This window comes from Phacochoerus africanus, chromosome 8 (assembly GCF_016906955.1).
Source record: "Phacochoerus africanus isolate WHEZ1 chromosome 8, ROS_Pafr_v1, whole genome shotgun sequence".
Lineage (NCBI taxonomy): Eukaryota > Metazoa > Chordata > Mammalia > Artiodactyla > Suidae > Phacochoerus > Phacochoerus africanus.
The window spans coordinates 107,698,179-107,711,211 of record NC_062551.1 but is presented as its reverse complement, the minus strand read 5'-3'; the positions used below and the strand labels follow the sequence as shown (position 1 = coordinate 107,711,211).

The following is a 13,033-nucleotide window of genomic DNA, read 5'->3' as shown; positions in this document are numbered from 1 at the left end:
TTGTGTTAGAGAAACCGAATGAGTCCTTGGCTAGAAAGATCTGGCAGTCACCTGACTGAACATTTTAAGCCTTTTCAATAGGTCGTTATCAGTTCCCTGTGAAATTTGTGTGTTTCTCCCCTCTTGGTTGCAAGTTCCAGAAGGACAGGAACAAGGTCCATCCTTTTACTACCTTTACCCCCTGGACCTAGTTACATAGTAAGCGCTCAGTAAATCAAAGAATGGAACATAGCTAAGGACAGAATACATTAATCAGAAAAGTCAGCAAGGGGAGTTCCCACTGTGGCACAACAGGATCAGTGGCGCCTCTGCAGCACCAGGATACAGGTTCGACTCCCGGCCCAGCACAGTGGGTTAAAGGATCTGGCATTGCCACAACTGTTACAGAGGCTGCAACTGTGGCTGAGATCTGATCCCTGGCCCAGGAACTCCATATGCTGTGGGGAAGGACAAAAACAAACAAACAAACAAACAAAAAAAAAAAAAAAAAAAAAAAAGAAAGAAAAAGAGAAAAGATCCGGGAAGCCCAGAAAAATAAAGCTGGAAGCGCAAAGCCCAGGCAAGTCCTGGCTGTGAGAAGACCTACCCGCGGTCAGCATCCCACTGAAGTTTCATATCCCCTGCAAGCGCGCCCACCGGCCGGTCACACTCAAAACATTCTAAGCCCTAGGGCCACTACTTGTAAATAGAGCAATGAACTGGCCTTCTGGGTGACACACAGGTCCATGAGCTGCTACGAGCTTCTGTCTGCAAGAAATGAGCCTGCCCTCAGGGGTAGCCAGACCTGGGGCCGAAGCAGGTTGAAAAGACAAAGCTTTTTTTTTTTTCACTCTACTTGGTAGAGTAGGAGTCACTTAAGACAGCCCGCTGGCCCTACCCAGGTGGTCCTGGAACCTCTGAACTGCAGGATTTGCTGTCCCATTTTTTACAGCACCTTCCCTGCAAGGCTGTCATAAGCACGCAGAGAGGGAAGAGGACTGGCACAGAGTAAGTGCTCAATAAACCGTATGATGATGCCCGCTCTTTAAGGCACACATGGCATAAATGACTGAGTCAGCATTCCATGAATAACGAAGGACTATGTTCTATTCCCTGGTGTAAAAATGAGGACTACAATGAGTTTAACAGGCCGGGAGTCTGACAGGTCTGTGGCAGGGAGCAAAGGTCATGGTGACCGGGGCTGGCCAGGCAGAGCCTGTGGAAAGTGGTGGAAGAGGACTAAATGGTGGATCAGCACCAGGGGCCATACTGCCACCCTAAGGGGCAGTGGTCATGTGTCGTTGCTACGATGATCAGAGGGCAACCCCAGCATTTAGTCTGCAGAAACAGAGCTGACCTCCGACCTCCTACAATGCTCCCCGCATCCTTTGCAGGGAACCGTCCTGCCCCAAATACCAGCAGCTCCCTGATGACAAACCATGGACACAGTGAACACGCGACAGGTGAGTGAGTCAGACGCAGGGGGAGAAACAGCCCAGAGTTTGCGGACAAAGAACGAGGAGGGGGGTTTGCCCGGTCCGTGCTTCACTTACCTACTTCTTTTCAGGGCAAAAGGAGAGGCTCATTGATTGAGAAAGGTGTGCATTCCCCTGGCCTGTGTCTGATCACACAGGTCTGTTCCTGATACCGCTTTTTTGCTTGGATGTTTGCTCCAAGGTTGCAGGTCCATGTCCAGCCCCAAGCCCAAGACGCAAGGAGACAGGATGGCCGCATGGTTTGTCTGAGTCTTTCCTGACCTACCTTTCTCCAGAAGTCAGTGAGGCCCTGCAAGATGGGTGGGCCCCAAATTGCTCTTGCTCTTGGAAGAGGTGACAAAATGCATGTTTAGAACATCAGGCAATGTGGTAAGGACACACATGCAGGCACATGCGCACATATGTGCACTCTCGCACACATGTGTGTTCAAGGGCATGCGCACACGTGCACACCCCCTCAATAACAAGGAAGCTTTCTGGCTGAAAAGAAAATGGCATTTTGTTTCTTTCAAATTTACAAATACTGAATTTGCAGGGTCAAAGCAAGGCACATTCTTTGAAATGGAAAGGGTGGCCACAGTGTATACATGGTGTCAGATGTTTTCACCCAGATAACTACAAAGCAAGCATGCATATACATACCCAACTTGGGCACTGTCGCGATATGGCAGCACTGAAAATATACTACAGAAGGATCTTCTGCCACTGATAAGGACTATTCTAAAAAAAAAAAATAAATAAAGAACAAATAACAAACAAACTAAATGCAAAGGCTTTTAAACTAAAAATAAAATTCTACAGCAATTAAGCATTCATGGAATTCACAGCCGCATTTGCACACTCCCGCCACCTCCTCTAACAGATGGTGTTCTGCTCTCCTTGCAAAATGCAAGCTCAGCGCAGCAGAAGTGTGCCTGCCTCTCCCGATTCAAATGTTAACACAGTGAGGCTCGGGCGAGGGTCTCTGAGGAGCACATGGGAATCCACTGCCGGCTGTGGGCGGCACGTGTAAGACAGAGCAGGCGGGGCGATGAGTCCCGGCTGCCCAAGGCTGGCTGAACCGTCATGCTGCATTTAAACCATCAGTTTCTACTTTGCAGTAAACAAAGCAAGAGCAAGAGCGCCAGAAACCGTGAGCAGGAAAGACACTCAGATGCCATTGGGATCATTAGGGATTTTTATATGCTGGCAGCGTGTTAGGTTCTGAGAATAAATGGAGGGGACAATTACATAATCCATCTTAGCCTCCGTTCTTGCTATAAAGATACCACTGGAAACGGTTCTACATGAAGCTCTTATGCAATCAAAAGCACTTAAAAAAACATTAAAAAAAAAACTCTCAAATGCACTTATTCTGGCAGCTGAGGATAATTTTTGCCCTCCTCTTGTTGATGAAAAAATGGAGAAACAGTGAAGGAGATTAAAAACCAACATTTTTTAGCATCATGGCCACACACTTCAGATACAGAGCTTCCCGACTTTTGTTTTTCCTTTAATAGTTATAAAAGTAAAACCAGGAGAAAGCCAGCAGTACTAACTGCATCAAGGTTTCAGTATTCTGACCTTGTTTTAAAACTACAATATTAAATTGCCTACATGCTTAGGATTAAGTCAGGTTCCCTGCCAATGGTGAACCAGGCCCTTTGTCTTCTGGCTCTTTCTGCCTCTCAGATCTTAACACACACAATATTTCCTCCTGCATTTTATCACATCCCTGCTCAAGTACTTGCAATACCCCCACCTTTAAAAAACCTCGCTGTTTCAGATATCTGTCCTTAGCATGCTATTTCTTTTGACTGTTGTGTCCTACCAGGTATGCTAGGTGAACTCCTATTTAATCGTCAAAACCCAGCTCAAAAGTCACCTCCCCAGGAGGCATTTCTTCCCCTTTCACTGAGTTACTCATCCCCTTGTTGGTGCCGCCTCTACTCCGTATTTCCATTTCCAGGAGTACCCTGGTCATAAAGGCACTGCATTTGCTGCTCTCCTCTTCTAGACAGTCTGAGGGTTTTGTATATGGTAGTTCAGCCCCGAAATGAAGTCTGGGCAATGCTGAGCTTCAGAGCAGCACTTGGGTACCCATCACTGGGAAGGCAGGACCAACGCTACATCCCAGCTTCAAATCCCAGCTCTGTCACCTCTGTCTGACCTGAGGCAGCTCGCGAATTCTTTAGTGCCCTTATCTAAAACCACAGGATACAATTAGGAGCTATCTTATTGAATGCTGTAGAGTAAATGAATCCCCTTATGGGAGAGCTTTCAGAACAGTTCCAGCCAAGTAATATGCACTCACTAAATAGTCACGATCTTTACTGGGAACTGCCTTCTGGGGTTGAGGTAAGCTTTCTCACCAGAGTTGGTGGATTCAGAACCTCTTCAGACCTCTGTGCTCAAATACACAGGCCTTGCTGTGGCTGTGGTGTAGGCCAGCAGCTACAGCTCCAATTCGACCCCTAGCCTGGGAACCTCCAGGGTGCCAACAGGTGTGGCTCTAAAAAGACAAAAGACAAAAAATATAAAATGCACAGGCCTACTAAGAGGCCTGCAAGGACAGCTGAAGGATGGCACATGTGGCCTGTCATGAGGTGTGACATGCACACAGAAGTACGTCTCTCCTCTCTCCAGGGAGATGTTTCTCATCAGGTATCACAGACCCAGACCCTGGTCACAGCTCCAAGGACAGAAGCACCATGTCCAGGGGAGGCCTCCCAGGCCTGAAGGGCAAAGGGCCAAGGATTAAATACACCTTGGACACACCACCCAGCTGGACACCAGCTCTCACAGAGACAAGAGCAGAGCTGTCACTGCAGTGCCAAGTAAATTTACTTAGGCAGACATGACAATAGCTCACACCTATTGCTAATTAGGTACCAGATTCTAAATGCTTTGATGGGTGAGGCATGAGTGAGTCAAGTGACAAAGGTGATGCAGGAGCAGGTGTGATGGTCTGAGGAATATATATATATTTTTAACTGGTGCACCTGCGGCATATGGAGGTTCCCAAGCTAGGGGTCAGATCGGAGCTACAGCTGCAGGCCCATGCCACAGCCACAGCAATAGCAGATCTGAGCCGCATCTGCAACCTACACCACAGGTGATGCCGGATCCTTAACCCACTGAGCAAGGTCAGGGATTGAACCTGAGTCCTCATGGATACTAGTTGGGTTTGTAACCTGCTGAGCCACAATGAGAACTCCCTGGACATTTTTTTTTTTCTTTTCTCTTTTTGCCTTCTCTAGGGCTGCTTCCCGCAGCAATATGGAAGTTCCCAGGCTAGGGGTGGAATCGGAGCTGTAGCCGCCAGCCTACGCCACAGCCACAGCAACAGTGGATCCGAGCCACGTCTGCGACCTACACCGCAACTCCCGGCAATGCCCGGATCCTTGTCCTTAACCCACTGAGTGAGGCCAGGGATTGAATCCACAACCGCATCGTTCCTAGTCGGATTCGTTAACCACTGAGCCACGATGGGAGCTCCCTCCCTGGACATTTTTAATAGACTAAGGGAAGGAGAGGACATAAATGCATGTAACATGTAAGCTTTCTTTCCAAAATTTCAACCACAATGTGCCCATTGGCGAAGGGCACGTGACTTGAATCGGGTGCTCTCGCTGTGTGGTCCTCACCTTTGAGGTGAAGGAGAGGCTGGGAGCATGGGTCTCATTCAGGAAAAAAAAAGCCTTACTCTAAAACACAGGTCAAGTTTAGCAACTACAAGGTGGACGGTTGCCAAGGATTCCAGGAGGGTTGATCCTTTGGTTGGCCATTCTCAAGCAGCTGGGGGAGAGGGGGCAGAGGAGGGGAGGAAGGGCGGAGGAGGGGAGGAAGGAAGACCGCACTGGGGGCACTTTTCTTTCCTTCTTGGGTCCAACCACGCCCAGACTCCCACTCTCTGCAGGGGCCAGAGGAGGAATCCTTGCAGAGACCTGCACAGCAGCTCTGCAACAGGTCTGCGGCTGTCCATGCCCTGGGGAGCTGAAAGGAGCCAACGGAGCTCCCAAGAATACATCCTACATGTTTCCTGAAACAGCTCTGGAGTTGGGAGGGACTTGAATCCTTAGCAGGAGCAGACATGTATCAACAAGTGTCAAGTTTGTGACTGTTTCCTGCACTAGAGCCTTCAAAGAGTGAGAATCTCAAGATGGGTCCAGTGGGACCAACCGCTGTGTCCAGAACCCAGAGGGGTTCACATGAATTTGCAGCTTTGTTCTTCCCAAGCATCAGGGGAACATCCATCATAACTGAGATGCTCAAGAAGAAAATCAGATTTGTGTGCCTCCTTTGAGTATACTTGTGGCAGAATGAAATCAGATGCTCGTTGTCAGGAATGACGTTAAGACGGCCAAACTCCATTTCCAGTGGGCTTTGGAAATTCACCATGTTTTTCCCTCCGCCGCTATAGTTATCGTCTTCTGTGCCCAAATGTCATGCAGAAAGGCCACAGAATTCCCCATCTGTAACATATAACACTTCACTAGGAGTCAAGATGACCAGAAAGCATTACACAAAAGATTAGGACTTCAAAAGAGGAATTAACTCCAGGGAGATGGGTCTTTAAGGAATTAAAGATCACATTTCCATACAAACATCTGCCAGAAGGGAAAAAAACAGCAGGAGGAAGAGCTCCCTAGGGCTGCAGCTCAGGCGGGCAGGGCTCTCTCTTGGTGCACAGTGTTTTCCGAGAAGGGCTAAGCAGGCTCTGCTCTTGGAACAGGGTTTTTTTCTTTCTGGAGCTTCATTTCCAGGCTTAGGAAAGTGTTTCTGGTATGAGGGAGCTTAACAGCTTCAGGCCACGAAGATTCCAAAGGCACCCTTGGCCCGTGAGATACCAGAGTGCTCGTAAGAGCGTGAAGGTGCCCAAGGGGGCTCACGGCTGATACGGGACCATGGAGCCCTTTCCCTGCATCTGGCTTCCAACCCTTCAGCCCCGTGCTGACACTGTCCCACCAGACAACGTCTAACACCATCCAGGATCCTTCAATGCTCTCTTTTATGCCAAAAACTGGCCTCTTGTTCTAGTTCCAGAACCCTGGGGAGCCTCTGTTGGCTGTATGACGTTTTGATCTCTTCCAGGTGGAATATTCCATGATAGCCAAGATACTCACTTAAGGACTTGAAAAACAAGTGACCAACTTCAAAAGTTAGAGCAAAGAAAATCACATTTGCAGCAGTGGTGGGTGAGAAGAGTGCTACATGAATGTGGCCCAGGGGTCTGTGTTAGGTAGCCGGACACACATGTAGAAATGCATTCTCAAACCCCGTATTTCATCCCCTTACATGACAGGCCCAGGAAGCAAGAACGAACACACTTAACAATGCTGGTGTTGCAGGCTGAATCGTGTTTCCCACAGGATACATGCTGAAGTCCTAATCCCAGCCCCTGCAGATGTGGCCCTATTTGGAAATATAGTCTTTGCCGATGTCATCAGTTAGAATGAAGTCATAATGGATTAGGGTGGGCCCTAGGTCCAAAGGCTGGATTTCATAAGGAGAGAGACCGGAGACGCCCAGTTGAACACAGAGAGAAGAGGCCACATGATGATGGAGGCAGGGACTGGAGTAGCACAGCCAAAAGTCATGGATGCCAAGAACTGCCAGCAGATGCTGGAAGAGGCAAAAGAGGATCCCTCCCTAGAGGCTTCAGAGGGCGCATGGCCCTGCTGACACCTTGACTTCTGGTCTCCAGAACTTCGCAGGGATGCATTTTTGTTGTGGTGGTAGTGTTTCTTTCTTTTCTTTCTTTCTTTCTTTTAGGGCTGCATCCCCGGCACACAGAAGTTCCCAGGCTGGGGGTCTAATCGGAGGTACAGCTGCAGGCCTATGCCACAGCCACAGCAACTCAGGATTTGAGCCGCATCTGCAACCTACATTGCAGCTCAAGGAAATGCTGGATCCTTAACCCACTGAGTGGGGCCAGGACTGGAACCTGCATCCTCATGGACACTAGGTGGGTTCGTTACCTCTGAGCCACAACAGAAGCTCCCATTTTTGTTCTTTTAAGCAGCCTGTTTGTGGCACTTTGCAAGGCAGTCCCAGAGAGTGAATATAGCTGGCCCTCAGCCACTTTCTGGGCCCCATGCTGCTCAGTGCCACGATTCCAGTCTGGGGAGCTGGGAGGAGGGAAGGAGCTGAAGGAACTAGAAACCCGAGCAAGAGCTGGAGCCTGGGACAGGTGGGTGGAGGGGTGGGATTCTGACAGGTGAGAACAGGGAACGCAGAGCCCAAGATGGAGAGAAACAGACCAACGTGGTGCCTTCTGAGGCCACACAGAGCATCAAGCCAGGGAGCCTGGGGGACACAGAGCTGGCACAAATTAGGTGGGAGAATGCATGTGAAGTTCTATGCTGAGTAGCCCACAAACACAGGACGGAGGCATAAGCATCGGGGAGGCATGAGTCTTCTCATCGTGTTGCCAACACCATCACCATCTCCACGATCCCCTCCGTTACTGCTAAGTCACCGCAACGACAGTGTGGCCCCTTCTACCTGCTGAGGTGTACCTGGTCCTACAGTGCAGGGAGTGAGGGAAGACTTCTGGGAAACAAGTTATAGGATCTTCCTCTCCTCCTCCCTCCCTTCCACAGATATTTTCAGAGCACGTACTCTGTGCCAGACATTGTGCTCGGTGCCAGGGACCCGCTGCCGTGTGACACAGGCAAGGGCTCATTCCCACAAAGCTTAGGGTTGGGTAGAAGACAGGTACCCAGGGATGTCACTCCCCCGACTGGGGAGTAGGGGCGCTACCGAGCACATCAGAGGCACAGTTAAACTAGACTGAGGGAGGCCTGGTGGGCTTCCTGGAGGAAGTGACAGCTACACTGACTAACCTTAGGGTGAAGGGGCAATAGGCAACAAGGAGAAGATATGCTGGCAGAGGTGTTGGCTTGAGTCCAGGTTCGGGGTGGGGGAGCAGAAGGCCAACTGGAGGAACTAAGTCTGCAGTAAAACTCTCTTCGCCAACCTCCCCTACCTGATCAACTAGGGTCTCCCCTCCCCTCCATGAATCACTTTGACCAACACCCGCAGCACACCCAAAGCTCAGGCTGGCAGGCTGCTCTCTAAGATGCCCACACTGAGCTGTATACTTGAAAAGATCAGGTCTGGAAGCCTCTCACCTGTTTGTGCCAGTTGTATTTGTTAGTTACACTTCTCCATGTTTATTAAAGATTGCACAAACTATTGATACATGAACACAAAAAAGAAAGAAAGGCTGTTTTGTATTTAAAAAAAAAAATAGCAGTGACTGCTTTAAAATTTTTTCAAACAAGGCAAGTCACTAAGAAAACCTGCAGTTGAAATAGTTAAGGGTGAGACATCTATAGAAGATAAGGAAAGGGGAATTCCCATTGTGGCTCAGTGGGATAAAAACCTGTTGTTGTCTCTGTGAGGATGTGGGTTCGATCCCTGGCCTCACGCAGTGGGTTAAGGGATACAGTGTTGCCTTAAGCTGCAGCAGGTCACAGATTCGGCTTGGATCCCACGCTGCTGTGGCTGTGGTGTAGGCTGGTAGCTGCAGCTCTGATCTGACTCCTGGCCTGGGAACTTCCATATGCTGCAGGTACAGCAGTAAAAAGGAAAAAAAAGAGATAAGGAAAGGATTGTGAAAATCCAAAAAGATTCTGCACTTAGTTTCTTGGGTCACTTTCAAGAATCCAACTGGACCCGGCAGCCATGGGTGGGAAGGGTGATGTGTGAGGTCGATGCCACAGGTTCTGTTCAGCGAGCCCCGGGAGTAGAGAAGGACCAGGCAGCAGAAGCTGTGGAACAGATGACGGCCAACATGCCTTAAATTAAAGCACAGTGTTTAACCTACATACGTGTTTTTTCCACTGTTTACTAACCTCCTCTCTTAACCAAGCAGTTACTGTAAATAATTCAGCAGATCAGGACCTGAGCTTAGGGGCCCTCATGACTGTGGTGACAGACGCCAAGGGAGCGTGCGAGTGGGAGGGGCTGAGGTGACAAGGTGCCACATGCCATGCTCCGGGGCAATGGCTCAGTCAACAGAAGTCAATCTTCGAACAGTTCCAGAGCCCAGGGTTTCGAGACCAGGCTTCCTCTGAGGACAGGATCTGTTTCTGGCACCTCTTCCAGCTTCTGGGCGCTCCTTGGCCTGGGGCAGCGTGACACCAACCCTTACAAGGCCACGAGGAGATCTCTGCATGTGCATGTCTGTCTCCAAGATTCCCCCTTTTATCAGGACACCAGTCAGATTATAGATTAGGGGCCCCCCTCGCTCTGGCACAATCTCATCTCAACCAATTACACTGGTCACAACTCTATTTCCAAATGAGGTCATATTCTAAGATTGGGGGTCAGCATAAGAATTTGGGGGGGACCCCATCCAGCCCATAACAAGGAGATAGGAGGTGTCAAAGCTGAGCCTAATGGCACAGAGGTTAGGAAGTCCCCTCATCTTTGCTCTCCCAGCACAGCTCAGGTAGCTGTGTCCTGAGTGTGGCCCCAGCCCTGAGCCATCTGCAGCCCTAATGATGGCTTCTCCCCAGCTGCCATGTACCACTGGGGGGGACCAAGGTCTGGTCTCCCCCCAGGCTCCTAGGCCCTCTCACCAACCAGGGAGTTGAAATGGAACCACCAAGAGAAGGTTCTCCCCAGCCCTTCATCCTTTTTTTCTGTGACTCATTTTACTTCCTGGAAATTGCACTGGTTAGAAAAGGGGTGACCAGCATTCTTAGGCCAAGAGCTTTTCAGCAATGTTCATCTGCACACCAGAAGCACCAAGCATGGTCACTTATGATTGGAAATAATTTCTCTTAAAAGCCTCATGCAGACCAAAACAAAACAAAGAAACAAAAAATAAAACAAAACCCAAAAAAGGAGTTCCCATCGTGGTGCAGTGGAAATGAATCCAACTAGGAACCATGAGGTTGCAGGTTCGATCCCTGGCCTCGCTCAGTGGGTTAAGGATCTGGTGTTGCCATGAGCTGTGGTGTAGGTCGCAGACACGGCTCGGGTCTGGCATTGCTGTGGCTCTGACGCAGGCCAGAGGCTATAGCTCTGATTGGACCCCTAGCCTGGGAATCTCCATATGCTGTGGATGTGGCCCTAAAAAGACAAAAGACTGAAAAAAAAAAAAAAAAGCTAACATAAGGGTCTGTGGCCCCTGCTCCTCCCCTCCTCCTATGGCTCACAGCACCAAGGAAGAAGCAGAGGGACAGCAATGTGTGAGATCGGCTCTGGGGGACACTTTGGTGGCAGGAGAAGCTGAGCCCAGGAATCTTGGCGAGGTTTGGGGGTTGTTAAAGGCTCCTTCAGTCTGAGGTCCTTCAGCCTGAAGTCGCTGTCCTTCAGGACTGAGGTTTTGCTGACAACTGGTTATAGACACTGATGATGATGCAGATAAAGATGTTTTCCTGCCAGCCTCCTGCTGCTGGGGGAATGGAGGGTCCAGTCTTTGAAGAAAGAACAAAAGCTCTGGGAGAAGGCAGATGTGGCACGAACCTCACAGAGGATGCTCGACATATATCAGACTGGATCATTTCATGGGGAAAAGGCGATGACACATTTCTTCTTTCTAGAAGGCCTGTCCAAAGCTTGTCAGTAGCTCTTTTGTTTTTTAAAACGTGCCACTTCCTCCAACTCATTTTTCAAATGAAACTAAGCTGACAGATTGGAACTGATGAGATGACAAACAAGATCATTATGTAGTTATTACCCATTTCCCCCGTTCGCTCCAAAATTTTCTATATAAAATCAAAAGGATATGACTTGCCTTGTTATTGCACTTTTTTTTTTAAAACCATCTTACTTTACGAAGCAGATAAAAGGTGCCGAAATCTTTTATGTTTTTGTTTTTCCTACTGAGTTCACACTTGAAAGAGACAACACAGCAGCTCGCTTCTCTGTCCACTCTCATCGCCACATCTTTGAAAATCCCTGTCAAGGGACAAGACAGCCCAGTCCATTCACTGTGAAGAGAATTTCTCTGTTCGGAATACAGCGATTCTTGAAGCTGATCCAGGAGGGGGCACTGCCCGGGGACGTGGCCACCACCGCTTGTGTACCTGGCTGACATTCAAAAACCAGATGACTTCAAAAGGATGCGAAATAATCCCTGTGGGGAGGGTGCTGCCCACTTGAAACCAGGGCTCTTGTCTCCCATCGCTCTCAAGAACAAATGTTTTTGCATCTTGAGAGCTGCAAGTGCCCAGAGAAGTCCTCTTCCAAAGGACAATGAGGGCCACTCTCTGGCCATCGGCTGGTCTTCATGTTCACCTTGTTCTAATGATCCAGTTCTATCTGGCCAGAAAGCAGCTCTCTGTTGGCACCAGCTGGCCTCATGACGTTTGTCATTTTCAAGGGCATCTCCTCCCTAAGGACCAAGGTCTGTCTTCATTTCTGGTAACGCCCTCACCCAGCAGACAGCGGGGCTCAGGGTGAAGACAAAGATCAGTGGGACCGGTAACCGGCTCTTCTCTACGAAGTGGCAGCTCCCTGTCCCCAGCCACCATCCTCAGGATGCTCAAGGGCCCACTGCAGACACTGTGTCACAAGGCCCTGGTCCCCTCTCTTTCATGACAAAGAGTTTGCTCATACATGTGTCAAGAGTTTAATCTGAAAGACTCTACGTCGTTTTTTTTCCCTTTTGCCTTTTCTAGGGTCACTCCCGCAGCATATGGAGGTTCCCAGGCTAGGGGTCGAATCAGAGCTGTAGCCACCGGCCTACACCACAGCCACAGCAACGCGGGATCCAAGCCGCGTCTGCAACCTACACCACAGCTCATGGCAACACCAGATTCCCAACCCACTGAGCAAGGCCAGGGATCGAACCCACAACCTCATGGTTCCTAGTCAGATTTGTTAACTACTGAGCCACTAAGGGAACTCCTCTATGTCATTTTTTGAAATTCATATCAAAATTAATTCATTTTTAGAAGATAACACCCAATAGACACCCTCCTCTAATTTTCTATAAGAATAAAGTTACCAAAGAGCACTTGTGATGCTTGCCCTTGATGGCTGGTTGGCCAGAGTGCTCCTGTTCAAAGGCAAGCAGTTCACGTCGATCCTCTGCTGAGCACCCTCCATGGCTCCCACCTCCTGCACAGTGAAAGCAGACATCTTCACAAGCCACCTTCCCAGGACTTTGGGGGCAGGGGATGGGGGGGTGAGGCACATCTTGTTGTTCTCCTTTTCTCTCTGATGAATCCACCTATTCGGCTTTCCTACAGTTCCTCGCACACACTCCTTACATTCCAGCCCTGGCAACTGCTGATCCATCCACCCCTGAATGCTCTTCCCTGCTGGGAATGTCTGCTCACAGGTCTCCCCATCAGGGAAGCCTCTTGCCCCATCAATGCCCCGCCCCACTTAGCTTTCTATCCCATCTCTCAGAGGACACATATACTTGCCTATTGTCTGTCTCCCCAACTGGCGTGTAATTCCATGAAGCAGGATCACTGTCAACAGAATATAAATGTGACACTTCTACATTCTTGAAGGCAGTTACAAAACCAGAATGTGCTCCTCTACCTAAAACGTCTTTGTTACAACTGAAATCCACAACTTCTGCCAAGAACTTGACTCTCCTCAAGCAG

The 13,033-nt window shown here is 49.3% G+C and overlaps 1 protein-coding gene across 2 annotated transcripts in view; it reads right to left on the bottom strand.

The window, feature by feature from the left end:
• Positions 1 to 13,033, bottom strand: part of CABLES1 (Cdk5 and Abl enzyme substrate 1) — a 110,528-nt gene that overhangs the window by 38,085 nt on the left and 59,410 nt on the right. The window contains exon 4 of one of the 2 annotated variants that reach the window (XM_047793915.1): positions 2,118 to 2,195. The exons of the other annotated variant lie outside the window; for it this stretch is intronic. Coding sequence (XP_047649871.1) covers positions 2,118 to 2,195 — 78 coding nt within the window. The remainder of the gene's footprint in view (positions 1 to 2,117; positions 2,196 to 13,033) is intronic. 2 annotated transcript variants of the gene reach the window in all.